The sequence below is a fragment of the Leopardus geoffroyi genome, chromosome E3 (genome assembly GCF_018350155.1).
Source record: "Leopardus geoffroyi isolate Oge1 chromosome E3, O.geoffroyi_Oge1_pat1.0, whole genome shotgun sequence".
Classification (NCBI taxonomy): Eukaryota; Metazoa; Chordata; class Mammalia; order Carnivora; family Felidae; genus Leopardus; species Leopardus geoffroyi.
The window spans coordinates 28,932,946-28,947,713 of NC_059340.1; the positions used below are offsets into that span (position 1 = coordinate 28,932,946).

At 52.3% G+C, this 14,768-nt stretch overlaps 1 protein-coding gene across 3 annotated transcripts in view; it reads right to left on the reverse strand.

Annotated features, from left to right (window-relative positions):
• The window catches only part of ABCC1 (ATP binding cassette subfamily C member 1), a 141,346-nt gene that overhangs the window by 13,029 nt on the left and 113,549 nt on the right, over window positions 1-14,768 (reverse strand). For 2 of the 3 annotated variants that reach the window (XM_045460239.1, XM_045460241.1), the window contains exons 20-23: window positions 12,821-12,902; window positions 10,491-10,626; window positions 7,483-7,690; window positions 3,916-4,226 (exon numbers count right to left, since the gene is read on the reverse strand). In XM_045460239.1, the coding sequence (XP_045316195.1) occupies window positions 3,916-4,226; window positions 7,483-7,690; window positions 10,491-10,626; window positions 12,821-12,902 (737 nt within the window). The remainder of the gene's footprint in view (window positions 1-3,915; window positions 4,227-7,482; window positions 7,691-10,490; window positions 10,627-12,820; window positions 12,903-14,768) is intronic. The other variant, XM_045460240.1, reaches the window with a different exon arrangement.

The window sequence follows — 14,768 nt, forward strand, 5'->3', positions numbered from 1 at the left end:
TAGCTAGCTTCCCTTTTATTATTTTTTTTTTAATTTTTTAATCTTTATTTATTTTTGAGAGAGAACGTGTGAGCAGGGGAGGAGCAGAGAGAGAGGGAGACGGAATCTGAAGCAGGTTCCAGGCTCTGAGCTGTCAGCACAGAGCCCGACGCGGGGCTGTAACTCACAAACCGCGAGATCGTGACCTGGGCCGAAGTTGGACGCTCAACCGACTGAGCCACCCAGGCGTCCCGCGAGCTTCCCTTTTAAACTCTATTCCAGGAGACAGAATCCACCCCACCAGACTCACCTTACTTTTTCAGAAACCAAGTGCCTGGTGCTTGTAAATAAAAATAACTGCTTGCTGGGCACCTGGGGGGCTAGGTTGGTTATGCATCCAACCGTGGATTTTGGCTCAGGTCACGATCTGACAGGTTCATGGGTTTGAACCCGGTGTTGGGCTCCACGCTGGCAGCACGGAACCTGCTTGGGATTCTGTCTTACCCTCTCTCTCTGCCCCTCCCCCAGTCGTGTTCGAGCTCGCTCTCTCTCTCTCTCTTTCTCAAAATAAACAAGCATTGGGGCACCTGGGTGGCTCAGTCGGTTAAGCGTCCGACTTCGGCTCAGGTCACGATCTCGCGGTCCGTGAGTTCGAGCCCCGCGTCGGGCTCTGTGCTGACCGCTCAGAGCCTGGAGCCTGTTTCCGATTCTGTGTCTCCCTCTCTCTCTGCCCCTCCCCGTTCATGCTCTGTCTCTCTCTGTCCCAAAAATAAATGAACATTAAATAAATAAATCAATAAATAAATAAGCATTAAAGTAAATAAATAAAGGGGCTCCTGGGTGGCTCAGTCAGTTAAGCGTGCAACTTCGACTCAGGTCATGATCTCGCAGTTCCTGAGTTCAAGCCCCAGGTCGGGTTCTGTGCTGACAGCTCAGAGCCTGGAGCCTGCTTCGAATTCTGTGTTTCCCTCTCTCTCTCTGCCCCTCCCCTGCTCACACCCTGTCTCTATCTCAAAAATAAACATTTAAAAAAATAATAAATAAAATAAGTAAATAAATAAGTAATAACCGCTCGACAAGCACCTGCCTGAGCCAGGCAGCAGGCCACAAGCTAAGGTACTTGGAGCTGTGACTGGGCAGTTTTTCAGACACGAAAATATTCCATAAAAGCAGAAATGCCTTCTCCCAAGCAACAAGGACGCCCCAACACAAGTCCACATCGGCTTATCTCTTCATCTTTTTATAAAAATGACTTGCTTTTAAATTAAAACATTAATGCGTAGCCATTTAAAATGCTGGGGGTTGGGGGAATGATACAGATGGGAATATTAAAAAAAAAAAAAATCACACTGCAGCCATCACACTCAGATAAGCACTATTCAAATCTCAGTGTATAACCTTCCAGATCTTTTCGGAGGAAAGAGAAAGAACCAACGTGTATCAAAAAGCCACTTTTTAATCAAGATATAACACACATTATACTGAAAAATGCACCAAATCTTTACAGCTTGATGAAGTTTACATTTATTCACACCTGCACCCCCACTTTCTGACCAAAATCTAGAACATCTCCAGCATCCATAAAATTCTTGTGTCCTCTGGGTCAAAACTCTCAAGTTATTTCTAGTTTGAGGCTCTTATGAACCAAGATGCTAAGAATGTTCTAGCACTTGTTTTTTTTTAGTAGATGCATTCTCTCATCTCTATTGCATATATGCTGAGGAAGGACTGCTGGGTGGTAGGGTAAGTGTGTATTTAGTTAAAAGTCACTAAACGAACAAACAAACAAATTCTCCCATAATCCCAACCCTGGGGGACACCAAGTTTTCCTTTTCCTCTCACTGCTTCCGTTTCTGGCCCTGCACAAACTGTCTTTGTTGTTTAAAAATAAAATCCACGGAGGGGCACCTTGGTGGCTCAGTCGGTTAAGCGTCCGACTTTGGTTCAGCTCATGATCTCATGGTTTGTGGGTTGTTGTTTTTTTTCTTTTAATTTCTTTCAATGTTTTCATTTATTTTTGTGACAGAGAGAGACAGAGCATGAGCAGGGGAGGGGCAGAGAGAGAGGGAGACACAGAATCTGAAACAGGCTCCAGGCTCTGAGCTGTCAGCACAGAGCCCGACGTGGGGCTTGAACTCATGGACTGTGAGATCATGACCTGAGCCGAAGTCAGATGCTTAACCTACTGAGCCACCCAGGCGCCCCTGGTTTGTGGGTCTGAGCCCCGCGTTGGACTCTGTGCTACAGCTCAGAGCCTGGATCCCGTTTGGAATTCTATGTCTCCTCCTCTCTCTGCCCCTCCCCAACTCGTGCTGTCTCTCTCTCTCTCTCAAAAATAAACATTAAAACATTAAAAATAAATAAATAAAAAATAAAATCGGTGGTATCGCAATAACATCTCCATAATTATCTCCATTAAGGAACACGAGATCCCATCGCTGAGTGAAAAAAAAAGCTGGCACCAACTTAAAGAGAACACAATGGGGGTGTCGCAGTGGGTCCTGCTCTCTCTGGTTCCACCTTCACTCATGCACACCAACCACGGGGCCACAGCGTGGTGGAGCCTGGGGGACGGCTGACGACCAAGGGCTCTGGACCCCGCGTGAGCAGGCCACGGCACAGCCTGACGCGTGGAGGTCTTGGCAGCTCTCCCTCTCGTTTTGTGCTGTAGTGATTGGCTCCCATCTAAACCACTGTCTCCGGCCAGCAACTGTGCTGCAGGTAACCTTTTCGGGGCAGAAACGGGCAGTGCAGCACCGTGGTTACCAACGCAAGCTTTAAAATCAGACAGACATGAGTTCACACTCCCAGCTGCACCACCAGGGCCTCGACACGCTCCTCCGTCAGCTGCAAGCACAGTTTACGTGGCCATCACCTAAACAACCACACCGACTCCCTTGCTGTGTTTGTTCCCCTTCCTCGGTCTTGTATTCTGAAATACACATTGATGGCTGGAGCTCCAGCAACCACCTTAGACCATGAGGTCAACTTAAGAATGGAAGGCATGGGGCGCCTGGGTGGCGCAGTCGGTTAAGCGTCCGACTTCAGCCAGGTCACGATCTCGCGGTCCGTGAGTTCGAGCCCCGCGTCGGGCTCTGGGCTGATGGCTCAGAGCCTGGAGCCTGTTTCCGATTCTGTGTCTCCCTCTCTCTCTGCCCCTCCCCCGTTCATGCTCTGTCTCTCTCTGTCCCAAAAATAAATAAACGTTGAAAGAATGGAAGGCTTGTGCAAAGCTGGGAAAACTTAAAAAAAAACCCCAACAGCGACGAAGTCTGGGACATTAACAAATGTGTGCAACTGCCACACCAGAGCTGAAGGGCCCACCTCTAAATTTCTACTATGAGAAAAAAATAAATAGAAACAACAAACAATTAAGTAAATAAATACATTTCCACTAGGAGAGAGAAAGACAAACATCTTGTCTGAGCTGCTGTTATTCACATCTCTATTTTCTGCAGGGGGGCTAAGACCTAAAGAATTTAATAAAACTCTTCTAAGTTTATTTATTTTGAGAGAGAGAGAGAGAGAGCGCGCATGCATGTGCACGTGGGTGGCAGAGGGCAGAGAAAGAGGGAGAGAGAGAATCCCAAGCAGGCTCTGTGCTGTGAGCACAGAGCCCAACGTGGAGCTCGATCTCCCAAAACCATGAGATCGCGACTTAAGTCGAGACCACGAGTTGGACGCTTAAACGACTGTGCCACCCGGGTACCCCCATAATGTTAATAATCTATTTTAATAATCAAGGTGTCTTTACTACTGTAGCTTTTCTCCCTTTGAGAGGTACTGAAAAGTGACAAATGCCAGTCGGGCCCTCTGCCGGCAAATCGCGCACAGCGCCGTGCCGCGGAAATGGGAAGACGGCGTGAGGCCCGGGCTCACACGGGAGCGTGAAACCCAGGAGGGCTCCTCCTGCAGCCCCGAGACCCCGCCTCTCACCTGCACGAAGAAGTAGATGAGGCCCAGCGGCGGGATGATGATGGCAGCGATGGGCGTGGCCAGCAGGATGATGGTGCAGGCGCCAATGACGTTGAACAGGGAGCCCATGAACATCTTGATGACCTGAGGGATCATCGAGTCCACCGTGTCCAGCTCCTTGGAGAAGCGGTTCACCAGGTTCCCGCTGGGGGTCCGCTCGAAGAAGCTCATGGGGGACCGGAGCACGTTCTGGAGCAGGTTCAGATGCAGGCGGCGGGAAGCGAAGATCCCCCCGATGGACAGCGCCATGGAGTAGCCGAACACGGAGATACCTGCAACGTTCTGGCGGTAAACACCACAGTGGGGCCCGGGCCCGGGGTGGGGGTGAGGACAGGCCGTGCAGACGCAACAGGCCTGCACGCTCAGCTTCGAAGAAAAACGGCAACGGTAATGACGAGAGTCGTGGCTGCTGTTTACTGAGGACTCAGTGTCTGCTCAATACCGTACAAGAGTTTTACATGTTAATTTTTTTAAAAATTTAAGTGTTTGTTTTTCAGAGAGAGAGAGAGAGAGAGCAAGCACGAGCAGAGACAGAGAGAGACACAGAATCCGAGGCAGACTCCAGGCTCTGAGCTGTCAGCACAGAACCTGACGTGGGGCTCAAACGTGAACCATGAGATCGTGACCCGAGCCGAAGCCAGATGTTCAACCGACGGAGTCACCCAGGTGCCCCACATGCACCTAATTCTTTTTTTTTTATTAAAAAAATTTTTTTTTAACATTTATTTATTTTTGAGACAGAGAGAGACAGAGCATGAACAGGGGAGGAGCAGAGAGAGAGGGAGACACAGAATCTGAAACAGGCTCCAGGCTCTGAGCTGTCAGCACAGAGCCCAACACGGGGCTTGAACTCACGGACCATGAGATCATGACCTGAGCCAAAGTCGGACGCCTAACCAACCAAGCCACCCAGGCGCCCCCACATGCACCTAATTCTTAAGACTGACTCTGTATAAATCCTATTAGCACCCATTTTACAGAGAAGGGAGCTCAAGGTCAGACAGGTGAACTCCTCTGCCCTCAATACAGTCAGCCAATCAGCAGTAGAGTCGGGGTTCTGATCCAGGAAGCCTGCTTGCTCCAGGGTCACGCTCTTAATCTGTATGCCACATTCCTCTAGACCAGTGGCATGCAACAGAACTTTCTGGAATGATGGAAATGTTCTGGACCTATGCAGTCCAGTGTGGTCGCCTCCAGGCACATGTGGCTACTGAGCACTTGAAATGTGGCCAGTGCCACTGAACAGCTGATACTGTTACTTAGGTTTGACGAACTGCAATTCAAAGAGCCACACTGTGGCCAGCGGCCACCAGAGTGGACAGCTCAGCTCTGGAACAGACAACTGCTGCTGTGTGAGGCACGGAAACATCACACCGACTCTGTGTCCCACCTTCCCTCAAGGACTGTTTGGAGGCTAGTCCCATGCCCAATGACGAGGTGTTAGGGATGAAGAAATCTGGGAAATCCATGTCTACTCTTCTGGTTTTTTTTGTTTTTCAAAGCCATCTCCCGGAGACCATGAGACATCTGTGGCTCCTCTGAACAAGCCACAGCGAGACAGCCGTTCTTTGCAAAGAGATTTCATAGGGATGGAGAGGCTTACTCTCGCGAGCAGGGGCTGAAACAAGTGGCTGCAGCCAGCGCTGCCCAACCGTGTCTTTGCCACCTACCAGCTGTGGGACCTTCCCGCAAGTCACTTAACGTCTAGGCACCGGGGGTCCTCCTCTATAAGATGGCAACCTTGTAGCACTGCTGAATGTGAAGGGCAGTGTGCCGCTGTACAGAAAGTACTCAAATGTATCAAACCTATACTTACGTATCACAGACACTGAACACACGTAGGTAGGGACAGATGCACACTGCTTTTAGGAGTCTAAACACACGGCTCGGTTAGCATAGTGTAGCACAGTGATCAAGAACAGGGGCTCCTGGGCCAGACCACCTCATTCAAAGCCAGCCCTGCCCATGTATTTGCTGTGCAACTTCGGACAACTTACTTAACCTCATTGGGGCTTAGAGTCTCTATTTCTTTTCTTTTCTTTCTCTTTTTTTTTAAATTTATTTTTACTTACAAAATTTTTAATGTTTATTTTTGAGAGAGATAGAAAGACAGATGGAGTGCCTGGGTGGATCAGTTGGTCAGGCATCCAACTTCGGTTCAGGTCACGATCTCGTGGTTCATGAGTTCGAGCCCTGCGTCAGGACCTGTGCTGACAGCTGGGAGCCTAGGGCCTGCTTCCAATTCTGTGTGTCATTCCCTCCCCTCCCCTGTTCGCACTCTGTGTGTGTGTGTGTGTGTGTGTGTGTGTGTATCTCTCACAAATAAACATTAAAAAAAAATTAAAACGAAAAAGAAAAAAAAGAGTGCAGGCAGGGGAGGGGCAGACAGAGAGAGAGGGAGAAACGGAATCTAAAGCAGACTCCAGGCTCCGAGCTGTCAGCATGGAACCTGATGTGGGGCTTGAACTCAAATCACAAGATCATGACCTGAGCCTCAGCCATGATGCTTAACTGACAGAGCCACCCAGGTGCCCCTACTCATTTTTATTTTAGAGAGACAGAGTGTGTGCAGGGAACATGGGCAGGGGGAGAGAGAGAAAATCCCAAGCTGGCCCCATGCCCGGTGCTGAGCTCAATGTGGGGTGTGATCCCACAAGCCCAGGATCACGACCTGAGTAAAAATCAAGAGTCAGAAGGGCAAGTGACTGAGCCACCCAAGTGCTGCTAGAGTCTCTATTTCTAAAATGCGGAAAATACTAGCTGTGACCTCATGACACCTGCTGCAAAAGCAAAATAAGTTAAAACACCCAAAAACGTTTAGAACATAACCAGCGCCAAGTGAGTGCTCGGTAAACAACAGCTCTTATTATTAACGCTGTTGTGTTTGGGGACCTTCGTGGAACCACAAGAAGGGTACACAGGGTTTCTCGATTTCTTCACTACTGACATTTGAGGCTACATCATTCTCTGTTGTGGGGGCCGGGCTACGCACTGCAGGACATCTAGCGACCCCCCTGACCTCTACAAGGCAGTTGCCCCCCCCCCCCCCCCCCCCCCGCACCGCGACAGCTCTAAGTACCTCCAGACATTGCTAAATGTCCCCCCAGGGGACAACATTGAGCACCACTAGCATAACCGAGTTCCCACTCTCAGGGAGCAGGTTAAAGTCCACAAGTGAGAGTTTACAGAAGCCCCATCACCCTGACACAGGAACAAGGGGCAAGGGCCCTTGCTTGCCAAGGCTCGAGGGGGCTGCTGTTCCTCAGCTTTCCTCATCTGTAAAATGGACACACTGGAGTGCTCTTCATCTCCTAGGGCCCCATGAAACAGAGCATTCAAGAAACATTCCCTCTACAAGGTATCTGAGTGTCTACTAAGTGACAGGTACCGTTCATGTGAGTTTGGCTTAGTTTGGGGGTCTGCAAAACCCTGACAAATGGGGGACCCAACTGCATAGTAAGACATGGAGACATTTCAAGTGGCCAAAATTGGGTGGGCAGAGGAGGACGGGAAGGAGACGGCCCCCACCTTGCGAAATGCCCAGGGCGCCGTAGACGCTCAGCCGGACTTTGGTGTGCTCCTGGGTCCCGTTGACGATGGGGTCATCAGTCCAGAGGCTGAGCCAATAGTTTGAAGCCAGGGCAGCAACGTGGTTGCACAAGAAAAGGAAGGTGCTCAGAAAGGAGATGAACAGTCCGATGGCCTTCATGTAGTCCCAGTACACGGACAGCTTGACCTGCAGACCCGGGGACAGAAGGCATTCGGAGGGTGTTCCCACCACACGCATCCCATGTCAGGCACTCCAACAGCACCTGTGTGATCCAGTCCCCCCGCCCCCCGCCCGGTGCTCACGCCCATGGCACAGTCCCCCTCAGTTGATGGATAAAGTCAGCAGGAGAGAAAGTCAAGGTCTCTGCCCTCATGGAGCTGCCGGTCAAGTGGCAAGACAGACATCCAGCGTCCAGGTGAATGTGTAATTATAGAGAAGGGCTGGAGCAGTGCAGGATTCCCTCAGAGCGTAAAATTGGGCATCAGGACCTGACCGAACGGGGAGGTAATCAGACAATTTCCCTGAGGAAATGATGACCAAGAATGGAAAAAAAGGCACGTAGGGCAGAGGAAGCAGCATGTGCAAAGGCCCTGAGATAGGAAGGAACACAACACGTTTAGGGAACCGAAGGGAGGCGTGGGTGGCTGGAACACGGTCGAGCTACAGAACGAGCGGCGGTCACACCACACAGGGCCTGGAAGATCCTGTTTAGCATTCGGAGCTTTAGTCCAGGCCCATCAGGAAGGTGTGACATGTGGCCTAGCAACCGAGACCAAGTGCTACCTCCCCCCTCGTTTCCTCTCAACACGAACACCGACTCCACATTGGTTCCACTGGCTCCTGGATGGTCGGTGCTGGCTTAGTCTGTTCCTCGGCTCCAAAGGGCAACCAAGGAGGACTTCTCCCACTCCTCCCTTCCCTGTGGAGCCCAGGAGGAGGGCTAAATAATTCTGTGTAGTTGTTCAAAGGGGGGCCTGAACACCAGAGACAGGGGCAGCCTGCTTTGGGCCAGCCCTAGGCCCAATCTGCCTGGCTCGGTTTCTACAAACGCCAGGTATCCGTCCTTGTGTGGGTGTGCTCATGGTCGCTTCAAGCTCTCATGTGCTGAATTTGGGGTCATAAAAACCACTGATGTGAATAATAGTCGGGCTGAAAGGTTCACAGGTGAAAGCCCGGAGGTCTCACGTGTAACTGAGTGCTTCTTTTTGACTTTTATTTTGTCCCGTTTTTCCAACTGAAATGGGGCGTGGGGGGTGCGGGGCTGTTCCAGAATTACCACGTTTTGGTCACCGTTTGGCTTTGTCACACAGCCAAGCAGCCTGCTGCGGATCCCGGAATTACACTGCGGGACTTGGGGACCTCCCCAGCAGCAGCAGAGCACGGTGGGCGTGGGAGTCCAAGATTTCCGAGCGAGCTTGCTGAGCCCAGCTCCACTCCCAGTCGAGCTCTGGCAAGTCACAAGCCCCCTGCTCTGTTTTCCTGGCGTATAAAAGGCAGGTAATACCGGGCGGTGTGGGATTAAATAAGCACTAAGTGGGCCTGGCATTCCTTCTCCGGTCTTTGATTTGGGGTCACTCCCCTGGCTCCCCAGAGGACCAGCGAGAACAGGAGGGAGGATATACTACAGCCACCTCCACCCCTGACCAAGGCTGCGATGAGAAGAGGAGAGAAGAAGCCTGAAACGGAGGATTCCAGGAGCTTCTGGATGCATCCAGGTCGATCTGAGAGAATGCTGTCTTGACCTCGCTTGTTCCTGAACCACCCCACTTGGGGTGTGTACTTATTTTAAAAATTCCATTCCCCTTTTCTTTTAAAAAACATGCCACATGTATTTTTAAAAATAAACTCTGGATCGTTACCATAAATGGAAGATTATTGACACACGCCCAAAACAGGGGAGCATAAAACACATACAAGAAAACAAGGGCCTGAAACCAGTTTTCCCTGGGACAACAAGACGTCAGCGCCTGTCAGTGCTACAGACTTGAATGTTTGTGTCCCTCCAGGTTTGGATGTTGAGATCCTAACCCCGAGGGAGATGGTATTAAGAGGTGGGGCTCTGGGGAAGTGGTCGGATCCTCAGGACGGAACCCTCACAATGGGGTTAGTGCCTTTAGAGGAGTGGCTCCACAGAGCAGACGGCTGTCTGCGAACCAAGAAGCAAGCCCTCTCTAGAAACGCCTGCTGGTACCTTGGTCTTTGACTCGCCAGCCTCCCGAAGTGCTAGCAATAAAGGCAGGTTGCTTCTAAGCCACCCAGCCTATGGTTTTTATTTATTTATTTATTTTTTAACATTTATTTTTATTTTTGAGACAGAGAGAGACAGAGAATGAACGGGGGAGGGTCAGAGAGAGAGGGAGACACAGAATCCGAAACAGGCTCCAGGCTCTGAGCTGTCAGCACACAGCCCGACGCGGGGCTCGAACCCACAGACCACGAGGTCATGACCTGAGCTGAAGTCGGAGGCTTAACCGACTTGAGCCACCCAGGCGCCCCCAGCCTATGGTTTTTTGTGACAGCAGCTCACCAGACTAAGACAGGCATAAAAGATAAATGAGCATCTAACTCAGACTTTCTAGGTAATCATCAGGGTTAAAACAGAAATCAAAGACTCACATTACGCAACGCGACAGAGATGTTATCTCAGAGGCAACCTTACCTTGTACACAACTTGCCACACGTGGGAAGGCAGGATTTAGAGCACCCAGGTCACCTACAGAAAGCCCCCAGCTGCTCAAAGGAGGTGGTGGTCAGTAAAGCAGAGGCTACAAACGTCAACCCTGGAGTCTGGCTGCCAGGGTTCAAATCCTAGCTCTGCCATCCCCCGGCTGCGACCTTGGGCAAGTCATTTAGGCTCTCGGGTCCCTGTTTCCAGCACTGGGAAATGGCACTTTTATAGGCTTGTTGAGGGGCAAGACACCAGCGAACATAAACAAGGCGTTCTGCACAGGGCCCCGCACGCAGGGACGCCAGCCACGGTCCTCACCTGCCCCGTTTGAGCCTTGTCTGCCTCCACCAGCTTCCACGCGTCCTCGTCCCGGGCTCCAGCTTTCTGCGGCTCGGCGGTGCTCGTGTGGTGGCGGCTAACATCCCCGCTGTAGGAGGAAGAGTTGCTCAGCTGTCTGGGGAAAGCAGGGCACACGGGTGTCAACCAAACGGGAGCCTCGGGGACAGACGCAAGCCCAGCAGAGCATCAAGCTAGTTCAATCCTCTGATTTCATAGCCGTGACCCAGGGAGGGGACCCGCGACACAGGACCCCACGGAGAAGATGTCCCTTCACGCAGGCAGCGCTCAAGAAGCATCTCTGGCCTGTCGGTGGTCATCATCAGCTTTAAACACCACGATACACTATCACCGATCGTGTGGCCCAAAGCCGTCTTTAGAGCCTTCCCCGAGGTAGCCCCACCCCCAGGGGACTTGACACCCTGGAGAATGAGGCAGGCGTGCGTGGGCATATGCACAAGAATGCCCTCTTGAGCCATGGCTCAGTCCCACACGGGCAAAGCAACGGGATGTGACTTCCATCCTGGTTGGGGACTCTCCCCACTGCCTTCTTGGTTTGCAGGCATTCATGAAGCCTGCAAGCTCCTCAGGCCAGCTGGGAGCGGAAGGGGCTCCAGTTAGAAACTGAGGACAGTGATCCGGGCCCCGAGGAACTGATTCCTGCCAACACTCATGTGAGCTTCGTAGTGGATCCTTCCCCAGCCGAACCTTCAGATGAGACCCCAGCCTGCCAGGAACCTCGGATGTGGCTCGTGTGAGACCCTGAATGGACGAAGCGGCTCAGCCGTGCCCAGATCTTCCAAAGCCACAGAAACTAGGAGATGACAAGCCACTAAGTTTGAGGTCATCTGTTACATAGCAACTGACATGCCCAGTGTCCCTGACGCTTCTGCTCAGTCCGCTCATGGTTCTCCCTGGCAAGCCCCCCACCGTCACCGCCCGTAGGTCCCAGGACCACCTCCAGGTGCTGCCTTATGTCGGTTTTCTCAGCAGATTCTCCAATCGCAGCAACCATGACCGACTGATCACGTGCCTGAATCCCGGCAGTGCCCCCACAGCCCCGGGGTGAGGCTCCGTTCTACGTGACTTACACACATGTAGCTAGCTCACTGCCTTGACGGGTGCACCAACAGAGCAGGAATATTTCCACCTGTCCCGTACAACAAAAACCAGGAGTCTAGGGGGCTACTGTGCGCAGTGTTCTGATGGGAGGAGCTACTCACGCCAATTTCCTTCCCAGCCCCGTGTCTGTGGAATCCACCCCCACCCGGAGCAAGATAACTGCAGGCAGCCCCAGCTCACCCAGTTAGAAGTGAGTGCTGTTTACTGGGTGCTGATGGAGCAAGGTGCTGTGCTGAGTACTTCTCAGGCACTACACAGTGTCCGTCTCACTACAGCCAGCCCCCTGCAGTAGGAACACCGCAGACCCTATCTGACACATAAGAAAACTGAGGCACAGAGAGGTTAAGCAAGCAGGCTCACAGAATGCTGCTCCTCCAAATCCCAAACCATCTAGCTGAAAACAACCTCCTTTAAAGCAGCAAAGCCTAGACCTATGGAGCACTGGCTCAGAGACCAGGAATGGGTTCGAATCCAAGCTCAGTTTCGGGGCACCTGGGTGGCTCAGTCAGGTAAGCATCTGACTTTGGCTCAGGTCATGATCTCATAGTTCGTGGGTTCGAGCCCCACGTCGGGCTCTGTGCTGGCAGCTCAGAGCCTGGAGCCTGCTTCGGATTCTGTGTCCCTCCCTCTCTCTTTCTCTCTCTCTCTGCCCCTCCCCCGCTTGTGCTCTGTCTCTGTCTCTCAAAAATAAATAAATGTTAAAAAAAAAAAAAAATTCAGTTTCTCTCCAGCTGCATGACTTAGGGAGAGTGCTCAGTTTGCTCATCTATAAAATGGGAAGGTAAGATTTCAACAGACCATACAGGGCTGGTGCCATGACTGGCTCCTAATGGTGGATTGAACACCGTGGTTGCTACCAGTGTGACCATTTTGATTCAAATACTGGCTCTTACAGCCTGACTAGTCCAGGCCCCTCTGAACGACTTGAGCCAAGATCGATATCATGTGGGGAACGTGAGTGTCCTAAGTGCAGACATCATCTGGTGAACAGTGCCAGGTGAGGTCTCCTAATGATTTGGGAAAGGAGGCAGAAAGCCCACATCTTCTAAGACCTCGGGGAGCTGAAGGCCTGTCTCGGTAGGTCAGACAGGCTGCCGGCACTCCCATCCCTCTTGGCTCCCGACCCAGGCAGGTGGCAGAGACAGGGCACCTGGAGAATCCGGAGGAACGGGTCCGCCCGTACCCCCTACCTCTGCAGCTGCTTCCCCGCGACGTCCGTCACCAGCATGCCATTCTCCATCTGCTTCGTCTCCTTCCCGGGACTACTGATGCCTGTTAACCCGGGCAGAAGACAGGAGAGAGGGAAATTGTGATGTCAGGAGCTGGACACCAAGACCCAGGACATTGAGGAAAACCCATCACTTAAACGCAGATAACCTGACCCCCCAGGAAGCTCAGAAAGCAGGAGCTGCTTTGCTGAGGCCACAGACAGTCTCCCGGCGCAGGCGCGGGAGATATGTGTTGCTGGCTGGCTCCCTTGGGCCACAGGTGACGGCCTGCGACCACCTAGAGGGCCCCGCAGGGGACGGTGCCCTGTGCCAGCAGTTATAATGCAGTGCACCTGGGGCGCCTGGGTGGCACAGTCGGTTAAGCGTCCGACTTCAGCCAGGTCACGATCTCGCGGTCCGTGAGTTCGAGCACCGCATCGGGCTCTGGGCTGATGGCTCAGAGCCTGGAGCCTGTTTCCGATTCTGTGTCTCCCTCTCTCTCTGCCCCTCCCCCGTTCATGCTCTGTCTTTCTCTGTCCCAAAAATAAATAAACGTTGAAAAAAAAATAATGTAGTGCAGCTAACAGCGTCTCAGCTGCATGAAGCTTAGTCCAAGAAGCTAGGAAGCAAGGAGCCTCGTGGGGAATGGGGCACAGCTCATGGGTCCCTAAGCATCCCGAGCAAGGCGCGTACTCAAATAACAACCAGTTTTGACAAGAGCATCAGCCAACAGGAGGAGTCCGGGAAGGCGCTCCAGCCGCACCTCCCAGGGCCAGTTTTTGGTGCCAGATCGTGGGGAGTTCCAGACGTCTAGGGTAGAGGGTGCCTGGAGCAGTGCCTTTTCCCCCACAGTGACGAACTTCCCTGATGACTGGTGGAGCCACCGTGAGAAATACCAGGCAGGCATGTGCCCCCGTCCCAGGAGTCACACCCTCAGCATCCACACTCACCACCATAACCTCGACGGCAGTGGCTCACATTTATTAAACAAGTGGTGGCCGCTGTGCTGACATACAATATCTGCCTTCATTCTCCCGACCCCTCGGTCGTATGTTATTATCACCCCCGCTCTGCACTCAACTCTGCACGCCACTCCCAGGACAAAGAAAGAGCGTACAAGAGAGACGCACGGTGTAGGACTCCAAAGGGCTGGCCCGGAAGAGGAGGGGAGGGCATGCGGGGGAGATGTTACTAAAGGGACAAATACGCAGCCAGCAAGGGCAGGGCGACCCTGGGAACATGCTGATGGGACGTGAAATGGTGCAGAATGCAAAAAGGCAGGCTCTTTCAGATGAGACACTGCAGAGCGGGGCAGGCAACCATTCCCGCGTTGGGGGCGGGGAGCTCTGAGCTGGTGATTCTCCATCTTGGCTGTGAAGGACGCACCCCCCCCCCCCATGGGGATGCCCCCCGCCCAGGTTCGGTCCCTGCAATGACGGCATGCAGGGAGGCCAGGCGCCCATCCTGAGTGAGAGCACAGTCAGGAATGAAGCGTTGTCTTATTTCCCAGCTGTGTGGGCTAGGGAAGCAATAAACCTCCTTGAGCCTCAACTTTCACATCTGCAAAGCGGGAGTCACAGCTACCTTCGTAAGTGGGAGGATGGATGAGGCCGTGCACGGGGCTTAGTAAGGGAAAGACACCACAGTGGTACTTAGCAGCACTCATGCCTAGAAACACGTTCTGTAGATAATTACGGGGTGCAGCCAAGATTGACAATCACTGCTTTATACGTTTCTTTCTTTCTTTTTTTTTTAACGTTTATTTATTTTTGAGACACAGAGAGACAGAGCATGAACGGGGGAGGGGCAGAGAGAGAGGGAGACACAGAATCGGAAGCAGGCTCCAGGCTCCGGGCCATCAGCCGAGAGCCTGACACAGGGCTTGAATTCACGGACCGCAAGATCGTGACCTGAGCTGAAGTTGGACGCT